The sequence below is a fragment of the Periplaneta americana genome, chromosome 1, assembly GCF_040183065.1.
Source record: "Periplaneta americana isolate PAMFEO1 chromosome 1, P.americana_PAMFEO1_priV1, whole genome shotgun sequence".
Lineage (NCBI taxonomy): Eukaryota > Metazoa > Arthropoda > Insecta > Blattodea > Blattidae > Periplaneta > Periplaneta americana.
Window position 1 is genome coordinate 96,999,147 of NC_091117.1, and position 15,991 is coordinate 97,015,137.

General features: G+C 36.7%; 1 protein-coding gene across 1 annotated transcript in view; it reads right to left on the minus strand.

Annotated features, from left to right (window-relative positions):
- LOC138698485 (membrane-bound alkaline phosphatase-like) overlaps positions 1-3,595 on the minus strand; it is a 101,420-nt gene extending 97,825 nt beyond the window's left edge. The window contains exon 1 of the mRNA XM_069824448.1: positions 3,443-3,595. Coding sequence (XP_069680549.1) covers positions 3,443-3,539 — 97 coding nt within the window. The 5' untranslated portion in view covers positions 3,540-3,595. The remainder of the gene's footprint in view (positions 1-3,442) is intronic.
- Positions 3,596-15,991: the final 12,396 nt, after the last annotated feature.

The window sequence follows — 15,991 nt, forward strand, 5'->3', positions numbered from 1 at the left end:
CTTCAGACAATCCTCAGCGATGACAGCTGCAAAACCGCAAGTACTGAATACGTGTTCCCATACCACAGAAATAATCGGATGAAAACTGCTTTTAATATGTATGTTTTATTTATTTACACTGCAAGGTCCACACCTGTGGAGTAACGGTTAGCGCGTCTAGCCGCGAAACCAGGTGGCCCGGGTTCGTTACCTGGTTGAGGTTTTTTTCCGGGGTTTTCCCTCAACCCAATACGAGCAAATGCTGGGTAACTTTCGGTGTTGGACCCCGGACTCATTTCATCGGCATTATCATTCATCTCATTCAGACGCTAAATAACCTAAGCTCTTGATAAAGCGTCGTAAAATAACCTACTAAAAAAACATATACACTGCAAGTGGGCAAGTACCCGGTGGCAGTGGTATACACAATATAAACAACACACAATAAAATTACAATACACAATACAGTTATATTCACAATACAATAAGAATACACAATACAATTTAACACAATAATTACAATTAATAATAAAACATAAAATAACCTAACTTTACAATACAACCTACATATGTATAGGCCCTACATAAGTTTCAATAGTCTTTCACTTTAGTCTCATCTCACTCACTGTAGTGGCACTATGACGCATTTCACTGACACTATAGAACACATTTCATTGATGCTATAAATTATCACTGATCGGAACTATTCACTGCACTGTAAAACCGTAACTTCACCGACTCACCTCGCTTCACTGATACAACAGTTCAAATAAGACAAATAATTACACCCTTATGCATACCGGTACACGTATAACTATTCAAATATTTGTCAAATGGATGAACGGATATTGCAATATTTTTAAGAGCCCCCCCCTCAGCCCTCCACTGTGGAGTAAGAGTTAGCGCGTCTGACCGTTAAACGAGCGGGCCCGAGTTCAAATCTCCGTTGGGACAAGTTATGTGATTGGGGTTTTTTCCGAGGTTCTCCCTCAACCAACTGAAGCATAATTTCTGGTTAACTTTCGGCGTTGGAGCTCTCATTACGCCATCATTAATACTTAAGTAATCGTTTCTAACTTTGTAATATTAATAGTCGCGCGGGGTGTTGCTGACACCCAAAATATAAGTAATGGGTTCTTATGGGCAATTTCTTTAGTCAGCAATTAAAATATGGCTCTTTTTTTATTTCTACGACTATATGAAATACTTTAATACCTATCACAACGCTATAATTCACGTACAATAGGCCTAATGGTAATATTTCAATATTGGTTCACATGTAATATTCGAACATCTATTCACTCCTAATCATAATTTATTTTTTGCCTTCCTTTCCAGACCACTTTCTTGATTTTTCTGTGCTCACAGTCACTACTTAACATCCATTGTTATTATTTGTTATAGGCCTACAAGTATGGGTATGGTCAGTTTAGCTACTGTCACTATTTACAATAGGAGCATTGTTGCAACACTTCGTCACCCACACCACTTAAATCATTATTATCTAGAGTAAGCGAATTCCGATTTCAAACATGTTTACAGTTATTGTTGCCTTACCAATTCTAAGAAAGGTACTGAAAATTTCAGAAGTATAGACTTACTCGATATGTAGTTAACAGCTTTGTATATAATATGACAACACCCCGCGCGACTGCTTAAGGATTAATTCACATATCATCATCATCATCATCATCATCCATACCATAGTTCGGGTTAAGTTCACGGTGAGATGTGCTGTACTTATACAAGAGCACGGCTGTTCGGCTACCCAATCATTCACAGTGCAGACTGGTAAGCACGATAAGTCTCAGGCCGTAGTGCAAGCCTTCGGGTCCCTCCTCCATTCAAAAGAAAAAAAATAACTCTTTTATACACCAAGAAGGCGATTGGGGGCATGGAGGTAGAGCTCCAAGCTTGTGTGACCTCGGCACTAGAATAGGATAGTGTGGAAGGCACTACTCTTCGACCGCCTTTTGCTCACAGGAAAGAAGCGGTTCACAATTTGATAGAAAACTGAATGGACCCCGGGGGCTGTTCTGGTAGTTTTGGTAAAGATAAAAATTCTGCTATTATTCAGAACTGAACCCGGAACCTTTCAGTCCGTAGCCAGTTATTCTATTAACTACTAAATCACCCGGTCGTCCGTCCTCAATTTTAATAACAAAATATGGCATAATCATTAAAGGTAGGAATTTATATCATAATATGAGGATATTAGATTAGTTGCGCTTAGACTGTCGTTACGTCATGAATGACGTGAAGCCTGAGGTATGGCCAGGTTACAACTGAAATGTGTTGTGTATCGCAGCAATTGAATGGGGATATGTTTCTAGTGTGTAGGGTTCAGAGTTGTGCTTTGGCAATTGGTTTGTTTACATTGCATTGCGATTCATTGATTGGTTAATCTCATAAAGCTACAACCTCACCCTGCTTACAATACTGCAGAGTTCCCCAACAGGTACCCATGCACCTGCACCTGCTACGCTCACTCTCTTTCAACAACGAACACTCTATGCATATCTAACCTAGTAGTCTCTGTGCTTAAATTCCTATTTTTAATAATCAGGCGTCCACACCTGTGGAGTAACGGTGAGCGCGTCTGGCTGCGAAACCAGGTGGCCCGGGTTCGAATCCCGGTTGGGGCAAGTTACCTGGTTGAGGTTTTTTCCTCAACCCAATACGAGCAAATGCTGGGTAACTTTCGGTGCTGGACCCCGGACTCATCTCACCGGCATTATCACCTTCATATCATTCAGACGCTAAATAACCTAGATGTTGATACAGCGTCGTAAAATAACCCAATAAAAAATAATAATAATCAGGCTTAGGATCAGAGACAACTTAAGAATGAAGTGAAGTTACAGTGTAACGGAGTAGGTTGCAAATGGAGTGAGGTGGCACGTTGAGTTCTGTTTACCTGTGCGTTAGTGTACAATCCGGTTCGTGATCAGAGGTACAGTATTCTTCCGTCTCTCCCTACGGAACGAACTCAGGCCATCACAGTGTTGGACCCCGGACTCATTTCACCGGCATTATCACCTTCACCTCATTCAGACGCTATATAACCTAAGATGTTGATAAAGCGTCGTAAAATAACCTACTAAAATAAAAAAATAAAAAATAAAAAAAGCCATCACAGTGAATTTTCAATTCATAGTGAACAGTTCTTTCGAAGTATGTACTGTACATGGCTGTTCATTGTAATGCTAACGCCTTCAACGTCGCCGAGGAACATGAAAACTGTATGTATCCTACTTCATTTTTCATCGTCACTAGAATGTACTGTTAACAGCAGAATATAACCCAGCACATTGACGACGTTGTTTAAATTCACAATAGGCCTATGTCTGTTTCTATGTTCAAGGAACTCTATACTGAAGTTGTGCGTACATTGGTTGCTAAACTGTCCCGGATCCTAAGCCTGTCAATAATCATGCAATATTGTCTAGTTGTCGATTCTTACCATCTTCGCTCGAATCTGCTGATACAGACTTTGACCAGGTAGCTGAGAGAAGAAAAAGGACGAGAGCCCAAGGTGATCCTCTGGCCAGTGACGTCATTGGCTGTGAAATTATGTGAAATCCCTTTAAGGTGCTCCTGTTGACTAACAGATGAAAGCATAGATCCCGCGTTAAATAGCAAAATGACCCGCAGCTCTCCCTCTGTAATCAAGTCTAGACTAGTATTACCACCACCACAAACTCTGTCGAGATTTCCCAAGTTACCGTCTGATAAGGCAATGACATTAGTCGGAACACCATTGTGTAATGATGAGAACTCAAATATATAATTTAATCGGAGGATATTCTATTTGTCTTCTTGTTACACCAGCATCTGTACATAACGAAATAAACTGAGTCTTCTAATCTATTGAGGCGTTTTTGTAACACACTCACCAACTGAACTGTTAACTGACAGTAAAGTTCCCTTGTGAAGTAAAGGTACGTGAGGAATGCGCTGTTTGTTAAAAGCATTGCGTACGTTATTAGAAGAAACATGATCAACTTAATGTTACGCAACATCAGTTGTCACAATCTGTCCATCCGCATGCACAGAACGTCTCAATAAAACACACACAGTTTCTAACACAATCCATACATCTCCTGTACATCAGCGGTGACCAAAACGCGAACGGCAGTGATTACACGCGAGAGAGAGTCTAAGAAGTAAGGAGATGGGGGAGAGGTACAGGGCATGAAAACTACAACCAGTGGTTGTTCGTGCACTAACATTGAATTCATCAATCCCACGAATAAAAATAGCAAGCTTTGCTGTATCAGTAATGTCACTGGCTACAATATGTAAACGAAATGACAAACATACTGACACACCGCACATCGCAGCGAAATTTGTAACGACACGTGTAGCCACCCAGTGTCACTACGTCTGGTCACCCAACAGCAGTATTTGTCGCAGAAGAAATGGACCAGGACCCATTCGAGTTGCGACACGACCTTAACGGAATTTATAATTCCAGCTATATTTGTCGCAGAAAACCTGCAACAAATGTAGCCCGTGTGGCCATATTATTTTCTTAACCTTACTCCTGTTTTTTGTTACTTCACTAGAAGGAAAAGTAAATATCGCCACTAAGTTCCCTTCTCGTAATTTAATTTGCAGCCAGGTACACAACACCTTGGCATTTTATTTAGGCCTAATGTATTCAAAAACAAAACTAGTGACATTGATGAGTGCAGTGAAATTTGTCTCTCGAATTATCTATACGATATCACAATTTGTACCACCCCGCTTATCTTATAGTGTTAGAATATCTTTTGTTTGTCAAAAACTTTATGAGACACTGAAACTGTAACATACCCTAAGATTCACCTTTCAGTTTCCCCCTCACCCGAAATTTAATAATATGAGAAACGTGATCTATAAAAGTTAAGAGAACGTAAACTTTGTTTTCTATTTGGTAAAATGTACAATGGGAGAAAGGCATTCTCAAATTTGAAAGAAACCCCGTTTTTTAATGGTTGAAATTCTCAGTATGTATATGTAGTCATAACAACAGAATCATCTTGTGTTTATGAGGGAGTGAAGTAGAGAGAGAGATTGACTTTTAGATGGGAAATTATTATGACAGATTTATAATAATACCATGATAATACGGTGAAAATAAATATGACATGTTTTGTTACTAACAATACCGTGGCAATAAATATTGCTTCGCTTATGTATAGTCCAGCTTAAGTTGCCCCATGTTTTAACTTTCTTAAAAATATCTTTCTTTAAAAGTACATACATTTTTCTTATTTCAATTTCGACCTAAAGAATTCTTCAATAATAAAATGTATACAAAAGCGTTCTAGCAAACTCTTCACAGCGATTTTGTTTGGTAAAAACGTACAATTCTTTTTCAGGACAGACTTCACAAATCAGTATTGTTTATAAATATTATTGTGTTATAAATACATTTCCACTTTGAGTTGTATTTTGGGATATAAGGGTCAAGTTTAAATTGCCGCAACTTCAAATAAGCATTCTGCAAAACCAAGAAAAAGAGAACTTTTATAATAGATGTATTTACGTATACTCTTTTCAAAATGTCATTCTTTGAGAGTACACATTTTTTCTTTCTTTCATTTTCGACCAAAGGTATCTTTCAATAATAAAATATATACAATAGCGTTCTTTGAGAGGTACATATTTCTTCTTTCATTTTCGATCAAAGGTATCCTTCAGTAATAAAATCTATACAATAGCGTTCCAGTAAACCCTTCACAGCGACTTCATTTGGTAAAAAAACACAATTATTTCACAAGACAGATCTCTCAAATATATTACAAACACATTTCTTCTTTGAGTTGTGTTTTAGGGAATAAGGATCATGTTTAAAACTTCTTTTTACTTAATGTTGAGATGCTTTAGAAATTCATGAATTGACAAGGGAAAAGCATGTCTAATCTGTTGTAAACCCCCATGACCCTTCTACAGAGCCACGAGAAATTAGGTCTTTATAATCAGCAAACCCTTCATCCACACCGTACCTTCGATTGTTACTGACGAACAATATTGCCTGTTGAAAAACCGACACAGGAATAAAAGTTTCCTTTATGGCATTGCTATAAATTTTCTTCTCATGCGCATTACCATTGTGTGTGACCGTAATAATGTACAATCCTAAGGATGATATATCATAAAAATGGATGTAGGATTAAGGAGAGAGGAGGTGAAGGTGTAATGTTGAGTGCTGCAAATCGCAAAAGAGCTAGGCTACAAATGTCGCTAGTGTGGCATGTCTTGTGGCCACACGTAGCGACATTTAACGTAGAAACTGAGCAGTATTTGTAGCGCCTTGTGGACACCCATTTTGCGACAATTACGGCAGCTACATTATTACTGTTTCTAATATCGGAAACGCCTGACTCAGATAAACCACACACTCCACTATTTTCGGCCATTTTCGGTACCTACTGTTCGCAACATTATTACACTCTGATGTATCTGGACTCGAACTGGAACAAGCTGGCTGTGTTTGTTTTTCAAATGGCACATCTTTTTTTAACTTTCTCACAATTTCCTCTCTTTTATTGCCTTGTCTTTAGCGAGTTTCCGGTATTCTTGTTTAGTCAACTGTCCGAAGACACGTCTGGACCCCACAAGTGACACCATCAAGGCATCACTCATAAAGCAACTAGGCCAGGAGATAATGGGATAGGGTGACCAGTTCCTTTCCCCCTCCATTGCATACATCGCTGACTAGCTACATATTACACTAATCAGATTTCAGATGCAGTTCTTCCTCTGACACATATCGTCAAGTGAGATATACTTTCTGATAATAGATTTACATATCAGCCAGAATCTCAATCAGAGGTGTTTCCGGTATTGCGAACCACTTAGCTTTTCCCGACTATCACTCATTATAACGAATATTAAAATATAAATCACCTAGGTACAGGACAACTGCACTCTTTACCGTTTAAAATTAAACTTAATTGCCAAGCGTCCGACTGTTACAATGGCTGGCCCACCAAAAAATTTTGCGAATATTTTAGTTTTTTAGGGAAAACACTCAACATTAAAAATAAACCATGGATCCAGAGCAATAATTATAATCGATAGAATTAAGATAAGTAGTAAAAATGCGTTCATTTCATTTCTTCAAGAGCCAATTTAATTGTGTTAGATTGGGCCTAAAAAAACTATCCGACAGCGATAAAAAGAAGGAAGCTGTGGAGGCTACTGGATTGTTATATCAGCCAGAAAAATTTGATACCTTATTTTATTAGATATAGACGATATTCTCGCTCTTGCAAATTCATTATCTTGTCTTCAAAAATGGATATTAGTAAATGTTCGTCCCTCATTAAGGCAATAACAGAAAACTTTTCAAAACTCCGAAACGAAGAAAAATTCGAAGAATTTTATTCCAGTACTGTTTGTATGACAGAAGTTTTCGGAATCAATGTCTTTGCACAAGAAAAAAGAAATCATCGACCACCTCAATCTCTGGTGACAGACTATTTCGTTACTGATGATGGTGGCGCTACGCTGAAGAGTTCCGATTCAGAGCAACAAGATAAGGTTTTGCTGAAAGCAAGTTTATATAATATATTTGATAATACCATATCAGAAATGAAAAGACGGTTTGGAGAAAATTCTGTTTTCTGTGAAGCAGTATCAGTTTGTGATCCATTTCATGAACTTCAAGACGTTGCGAGAACTGACTAACTTGTATGGATCTTCAAATTCTGTGTTAAACATAAACAAGGAATTTCTAGAGAAACAGTGTTCCCTAGTGAAATCAATTAATATTAAATCAAAACGTGTGTAACCTATATTCTAAACTACAGAACATAAGCATGAGTTTGGCTTTCCCAGTTTTACAAATTATAAACCTACTGGTCTGTTCCATCACAACTGCATCCTCAGAAAGGACTATTTCTGCATCAAGACGAATAAAAACTTACACCAGGACAACTATGTCAAGCACAAGGCTTTGTAATCCAGCAATTTTATCCATCGAGAAAAAGAAAAGTTGGAATTTGTTGAAGGACCCATCATCAGTGGTCACCAGATTCGTTGCTAGGAAATCTCGCCAGCTCCAGTTCAAATTATGAAGCGTTTTTTTTATTGGGTTATTTTACGACGCTGTATCAACATCTAGGTTATTTAGCGTCTGAATGATATGAAGGTGATAATGCCGGTGAAATGAGTCCGGGGTCCAGCACCGAAAGTTACCCAGCATTTGCTCGTATTGGGTTGAAGGAAAACCCCGGAAAAAACCTCAACCAGGTAACTTGCCCCGACCGGGATTCGAACCCGGGCCACCTGGTTTCGCGGCCAGACGCGCTGATCGTTTGTATACCGGTAGGTATGACTTGCATGATTGTTTATCATAATTTTGCGTACTATCAAATAAGATTTCCGGGAATGAATTTCAAGGCATTGCCAGGTACTTTATAAACCCTGCATATCTGGCCCACCCAAAGTAATTAGTCTGGCTACGCCACTGGCATTAATGAGTGTTGATACTGGCTACTCTTATGGACGAGTTAGCGGCGTCTCTCATCACAAAGCTTATGATTGCGAGCAACGGGATTTGCCTTCTTAACGTATCGTAATATAATACCAGTAAGTTCTTTACTGTTATCACGTGAGACTCTCATGGCGAGAGGGCATAACTTTGAAAAAAGTGTTATGATCGTATTGTGACACTATTATTGAAAAACTGTCCTTTTTCCGTTGGCAGACTGTTGATTAAATTTGAACTGATAGTTGCCAATGTTATTTACATATATCCTTTTCAAGTTCATGTACTCTTTTAAAGAGTTATGAATAAAATTAAAAAAATACAGTATATTGGCCTAAACACATTAAGAGTGATAGCTTAAAAGCCGCCCCCTCAAACTGTCTAGCTGCCTAGTCTGCCTAGGCCTAAATACGTCCCTGAGTATGTTTGTCATTTCGTTTACATCACAGTCTAGCATATACAGTCACGAAGCTTGAGTTTATGAGGGTCCTAGAAACAACAGGGAAAACACAGAAATTTTACTTGAAGCAAGTGAAGAGATTAGGTTTGGAAGTAAATCCCGAAAAGACAAATATTATGTCTCGTGACGAGAATACTGTACGAAATGGAATTATAAAAATTGGAAATTTATCCTTTGAAGAGGTGGAAAAATTAAAATACCTGGGAGCAGCAGTAACAAAGATAAATAATACTCGGAATGAAATTAAACACAGAATAAATATGGAAAATGCCTGTTATTATTCGGTTGAGAAGTTTTTTTAATCATCCAGTGTGCTGTCAAAAAATCTAAAAGTTAGAATTTATAAAACAGTTATATTACCGGTTGTTCTTTATGGTTGTGAAACTTGGACTCTCACTTTTAGAGAGGAACATAGGTTAAGGGTGTTTGAGAATAAGGTGCTTAGGAAAATATTTGGGACTAAGAGGGATGAAGTTACAGGAGAATGGAGAAAGTTACACAACACAGAACTGCACACATTGTAATCTTCACCAGACATAATTAGAAACATTAAATCCAGACGTTTGAGATGGGCAGGGCATGTAGCACGTACTATGGGCGAATCCAGAAATGCATATAGTGTGTTAGTTGGGAGGCCGAAGGGAAAAAGACCTTTGGGGAGGCCGAGACGTAGATGCAAGGATAATATTAAAGTGGATTTGAAGGAAGTGGGATATGATGATTGGTCTTGCTCAAGATAGGGACCTATGGTGGGCTTATGTGAGGGCGGCAATGAACCTCCACGTTCCTTAAAAGCCAGTAAGTAAGTAAGTAAGTACTAGAAACAATAGACTGTGCCAGTACTATTTCGCGTTGTCTATAATGAGGTGATAGTAGCGATCTTAGTGGTTAGCAACCATCTATGGATGCATATTTACTACATATTGAGCTTCGTGACGTATATACTAAACTGTGGTTTACATATTGTAGCCAGGTCATCATTTCTTGTAAACTGGAAGTATTTGACTTCTCTGTCTATGGTTTTCTTCACTTAATAGTTGCATCCAAACATGGCAAAATATGACATTTTGTAGCAAAACCTGTGTAAACTTTTTTATATACAGTTCTTAATTTTACAATAATAATAATAATAATAATAATAATAATAATAATAATAATAATACTTACTTACTAGCTTTTAAGGAACCTGGAGGTTCATTGCTGCCCTCACATAAGCTTGCCACTGGTCCCTATCCTGATCAAGATTAATCCATTCTCTATCATCATATCCCACCTCCCTCAAATCCATTTTAATAATAATAATAATAATAATAATAATAATAATAATAATAATAATAATAATAATAATAATAGCAAGCAATGATCAGCAATAAAGCCATTAACAAAGATTTTATATCATTTTTTGCTGATGACATGTGGCTAAGTACATTGGCATATCTTTCAGATGTATTCTCTAAACTAAACGAACTAAATCTCTCTCTACAAGGTAATTCTTTGACTGTTCTCAGTGCGCATGAGAAAATAAAGGGGTTCGAGAGGAAACTTGGTTTGTGGGTCAGTTGTGTAAAACAGAGGACTTTTTCACCATTTCCAACTCTAGAGTCTTTTTTTGGTTGAAAATGATCTCGTTATTGGAAAAGAATTATGCAATGACATATGTTCACATCTCGAAACCTTGAGGTCACAATTTGAAACTTATTTTCCAAGTAAATATGACGAATGTTCATGGGTTCGTGATCCCTTTCATTGCGATATTGAAAATAACAAACTTTCATTGAGTGAAAGAGAACAGTTAATTGAACTCTTGAATGATACCGGACTTAAAATGAAATTCCAAGCGAAAGGTATGATCAATTTCCGAACCTCATCACAAGTGAAAAGAGAATATAATGAACTGTACAGTGGTGCTTTACAGATTATAGCTTAATTCAGTTTGTTTCTACGTATCTGTGTGAGAAAGGATTTTCATCTCTAACTCTAATAAAAAAAAAGTACCGAAATCGACTCAATGTATGTGACGATCTCTGACTTAAGATTACCAGCATACATCCAAATATAGAACAACTGTGCAAGAATCGGCGGGCTCATCATCTCATTAATGTGAGTACCAACATTTATTTATTTTTTTTTAGTTAATAAGTTAAAGATTATCCAAACTCTAATAGCCTTGAATTAGTAAAAAAAAAAGCGAAAATTAATTTTCTTCTATTAACATTAACTTAATTAGTTAATACTAATACAAATTGAATTAAATTAATTTTAAAATACAATGGCATTAAAATATGCTACAAAAATAATAAATTTGCTTTCAAAGGGAACAAGAGTAAGGTGGTCCGTGGAACTGTTCTGACTTAAAAAAGTGGTCCCCACTTAAAAAAAATTTTGAGAAATGCTATTATAGGAAATGTCCAATCTGTCCACAAACTTCAGAAGACACAGTAAACAAGATACAAGCCGTGTATGAATGTAGTCCTAGCAAGTCAACAAAATGGGTCAGTAGGAAACTACAGATGGCATAATCCACGGTATGATGTATCTTATATAAGTGTAATATCCTCCCAGAACATTGGATCGGCCATGCAGGATACAAGTCACCAAGTCACTCTGACCTCCGCCATCAACAGACTTAACTTGCGATTTCTTTCTGTGGGGATATACTACTGTCACTCCCATGCCAAAGAACCTGAACGAGCGTAGACAACGCAGTGCAATCAATATCTGAAGACATACTGATATGAATCTGGACAGAACTGGAGTCTCAGCATCTGTCATGTCACCAACGGGGTCCAAATCGAGCTTTTGTAGTGCATGGGTAAAATTTGGAAGTTAACGCATCTTCTCATGTAACTTAAATACAGTTGTGTTAAGTTCGTTCAATTATGAATAAATCAGTTTTACTTTCGCATCATCCTTTTTTAATCACCTAAAGCATGGACATTAATATTGCGAATTAGTCAATAAATGTAACATTTAGCTTTTGATGTTAATTAAATTCATTATTTCGTTGGGAGTGTACTGATGAAAAAACCGGACATGCTACATATAAACTGTTAACATATTCGTTATCAGCATGAAAAATGGGATAGACAACATTATTCTCTTAAAAAAAGTAAGTATGTATCTAATGTTCTTGATTTAACAATGAAGTCATTCTCCTTCGTGCTTCTCAATATTTCCATGTGATGTCTTGAGCTATTTGAAGGACTGTGCAGCTTACCAGATGATCCATATCCATTTCCTGCTCCTGACAGCTTAACAGACAATTTGGTGAAGTCACTTAATAAAAAAAACAAACAAACAAACGCGCAGACCAGTGTTACCTTACCAGTTTGGACATCAGGACTTGGTTAAATTAAGCAGATTTTGAAGAATTTTAAATGTGAAATCAAAGCTAACAGCATTTTATTGAATAGATGCCTGTTGTATCTTTTCTTTGGATATCCAGAATTAGAATTTCTTCACATTAGACAAGGTCTGATACTTAACATTTTCCAGTTTTGCTTTATATTACATATACAGAAAATGTTTAATTTACAATATAGGAGTATACTTATATATATTCTACATACTTTCAGTGGTTCTACTTAAATAGTTATAAAGATAATTTATATTAAAGTTACTTCAACAGGTATAAAATAATTGTTGTTAGATAATAATTTCTTTCTTATGTACCGTAATTGGTTTTCATTTATAGATATAATTAAAATAATAATTCCAAACATAAAACGAGAACATTTTACATAAAAATACATATTTCTAATGGCAAAAATAGTCTCCATAACCCACCTACCATTTAAAAGCAGTCCATTTCATTGACCATACATGAAATTATAAGTGACCAGTAATTAGCATGTCACGTAAATAGAAAATTCTCAGTGCAGTTAGTATATATCTGCAAGAAAACTGATTCAGGAAGGGTTTCTTATAACAATTAAAAAATCTACAATCCTTTGAACATGTCGAAATACTGTGTGGAAGTTCCTAGCAGTTTAATTAAATGAACTCAGCTGTGATTCATCCAGTGAAGATTTGTCGAATTACAGTTTACTAACAATAAAGATTACTGATTCCGAAAATTACACTTATTCAGAGATCCTTGTTAATCGATAATTGCACTCATCACTAACGTCTGCAAGCATATAAGAAGAAATAATGTTAAAACACCCCTATAATGTTTATCTGTATACCAAATAGAGATTATATGAAAATAAATCCTTAACCCACTAAAGTTAGCTATCTTCAAGTGTGGTTTCCCCCCCCCCCCCAATAACATTATACATTAAAACTTCATTTATAAGTTTCATGGGGTCTGAAGATAAGAATGTGTAAGTGAGAAAAACGTGTAACTAAAATGATATTTAATAACATCTGAAATAACATTTAAAGACTATATGGGGAGAAGAAGTTAAGTCAATTTAGTAACATTTTCAGAAGAGATATTTAGAACTTAACAGTTAGGCCTAAGGCATTTTATAACACATAATTCCTGAAGAATAAGATTATTTATAGGAAATCTTAGGTGCTTAAAGCTGATATATTAGATTTAAAACTCCAATTCAGAAACTACATAAAGACTAATTATTTTTAGTCCTACAGAATTTACCTGTTATGGTAACAATGGTTATTAGAGGACAAAAATTCGCTCTGGCACCAGGGATCCTTGGTTCTATGTATAATAGGATTTTTCAATGGATACCCAGTCGGTCTCTTTTATTGCTAAAAGAACTTTGCCGCACAGTCCACCTCGGTCAATAAGGGACACGTGCGGAAATTTCTAGGCACGCAGTTGTCACATTTTACATTGACTTCACCACGTGGGTATGAAACAATCGTATATTTATTTCTATACAACAAATTGTAAATTCATTCAATCAATTGCGAATTAATGAATGGATAATTTTGAGTTACTGTGTGTATAAAGATTCGTTACAGAGCCTTTTGTACATCCACTTCTTCAAACTAATATATTTCCATACTTATATCAATAATATTAAAAGATGTGACACCGAAAGAAGATAATGTGAATTTGTGTTTCGTATCCAAATCCACAGCAAAACTTAATAAAAATGATAGCATTTTGCTTTCCTTATCTCTAATCGTTGTCACTCTCTCCTAAGTGAATCACAAATCTTTCTTGATTACTGTCCCTGTCATGTTTCATGGTAATTCTCTTACGTTTTAATTGCATGTTGAACACAGGACTACCAATTGTGGGGACCGATTGCTGCAGCTCCATCACACAGAAGTTGACATACACTAGCACTCAGAGTCGGGGTAATATTGTTTTTCCTAACATAAGACTTTAGTTGGGTCCAGATCATTTTCAAAGGATTTAGAATACAATGGTACGGAGGAAGTAGTAACACTTCGTGTCATATGAGGCTGTGAGCTCCTCTCCTGCATATTTCTTACTAATATTGGCTGATTTGATTTCCTGCAACATAACTGCTTTGATGGGTATGGAGTTAGGAACAGTAATATTATTATGCCTCATAAAGTTAATTGTCTTTAACATTGCTGTTCATGTAGGAAATCGAATTAGTTGCCACGAATGATAACTTGCATTGTCCATCACAATTATACATTTTCAATATTGTGGCAGGTTTCCTAAAAGATGGTTTTTGAACCAGTTTTAGAAAACTTGAGCTGTCATTTCATTATGGCTATCAGCTTTGCAGTCCCCAATGGTTTCAGCCGATAAATAGAGACAATTTTCCACCCACCGCTCACTGCCTCCCGTGTGCCATGATGTGTTTGCCTTGCAATGTTGGTGTCTTCAGGATGCAATTGCAGGTTCCATCATCCCACCCTTTCTTCACAATATCATGTGTATCAAACCACGTCTCGTCTAAAAACACGATCCTCCAGCCCTCGGTACACAAATTACGGAGACGTTCTATGAATCTTTAACACCAGGCGACTATCTGTGCAGATTCCATTACAGTTTGTTTCTTCTTCAAAGTGCAGAAACAAAACCTGAGTTTTATTAGAAGCTGTCACAGCGTAGATTTTTCATAAGGAAAATCACACACGTTCTGTAAATGCTTCAGTAGTTCTGCAACAGTTGGTGGCTGGCCTTTTTTTTAAAAACTTATACATCTCACGTCTGATCAAGTCACAGCAGAAATCATCAAATTTAATAAATTTAAACTTCTTGTTGCCAGGTTTTTTCGCCATCACAGGCCCCTTTGCACGATTTTCTTAACAGTTTTTCTATCAAGTTTCATTATTTTAGCTGTCTCCGAAATATGACCTTTTCCTATATTGTTACTGGTAACATACTTATATGCATTATACACCAGCTTCTGGCTTTGTTTGTTCAAAGTTTTAGTCACCTTCCTTTTATTTGCGTAACCACTAGTGCATGATTGAATATCACTTGTGGACACTGAACCACTGGTGCTCGGTTCAGTATCACTTACAGACACTGAACCACAAGTGCCCAGTTCAGTATCACTTACGGACAATGAACCACTCTGGTGCTTGATCCAGGATCGCTTTCGGATAGTGGAGCATTTAACTCTGGATTTTCTGGTATGTGAACTTCCATGTTTAATTACCAAGGCCTCCACATTATTAAAATGGAGTTGTAAAAATACTAAGTAATTTAAAATCTACTCCGCAAAATAATTGTAATAATAATTACAGAAGACTTTCAAACAGGGGCAAACAAAAACACGTGTGAATTGTTTGAACATGTAAGAGACTGCAATTGGTGTCTCAGGGGACAATTGGCAACATTTATATTTGTCTTAGAAAGCAGAAACAGAGCTTAACTCATCTCTCTAGTGGACAAAAAAGGTTGGGGGACCATCTTACTTCAAAACACAACTGCTCAGCGTGCGGTAGCTTCTGTCTTTAGCTGGGGATGCATAGAACGATCCTATTATACCAAGCGTTCTAACTATTGAGCTATGCTGAAGTTCAATCCCCAGCACCAGATCGAATCCCCCTCCTCTAGTGTTTTTCCCTTTATGGCCTTACTCCATGTTCAACATATATGTTGACATATATTAAGTGAACTACCATTATAGAAGGAGCGCATTTTTCTATTCTAATAACCACTGTTA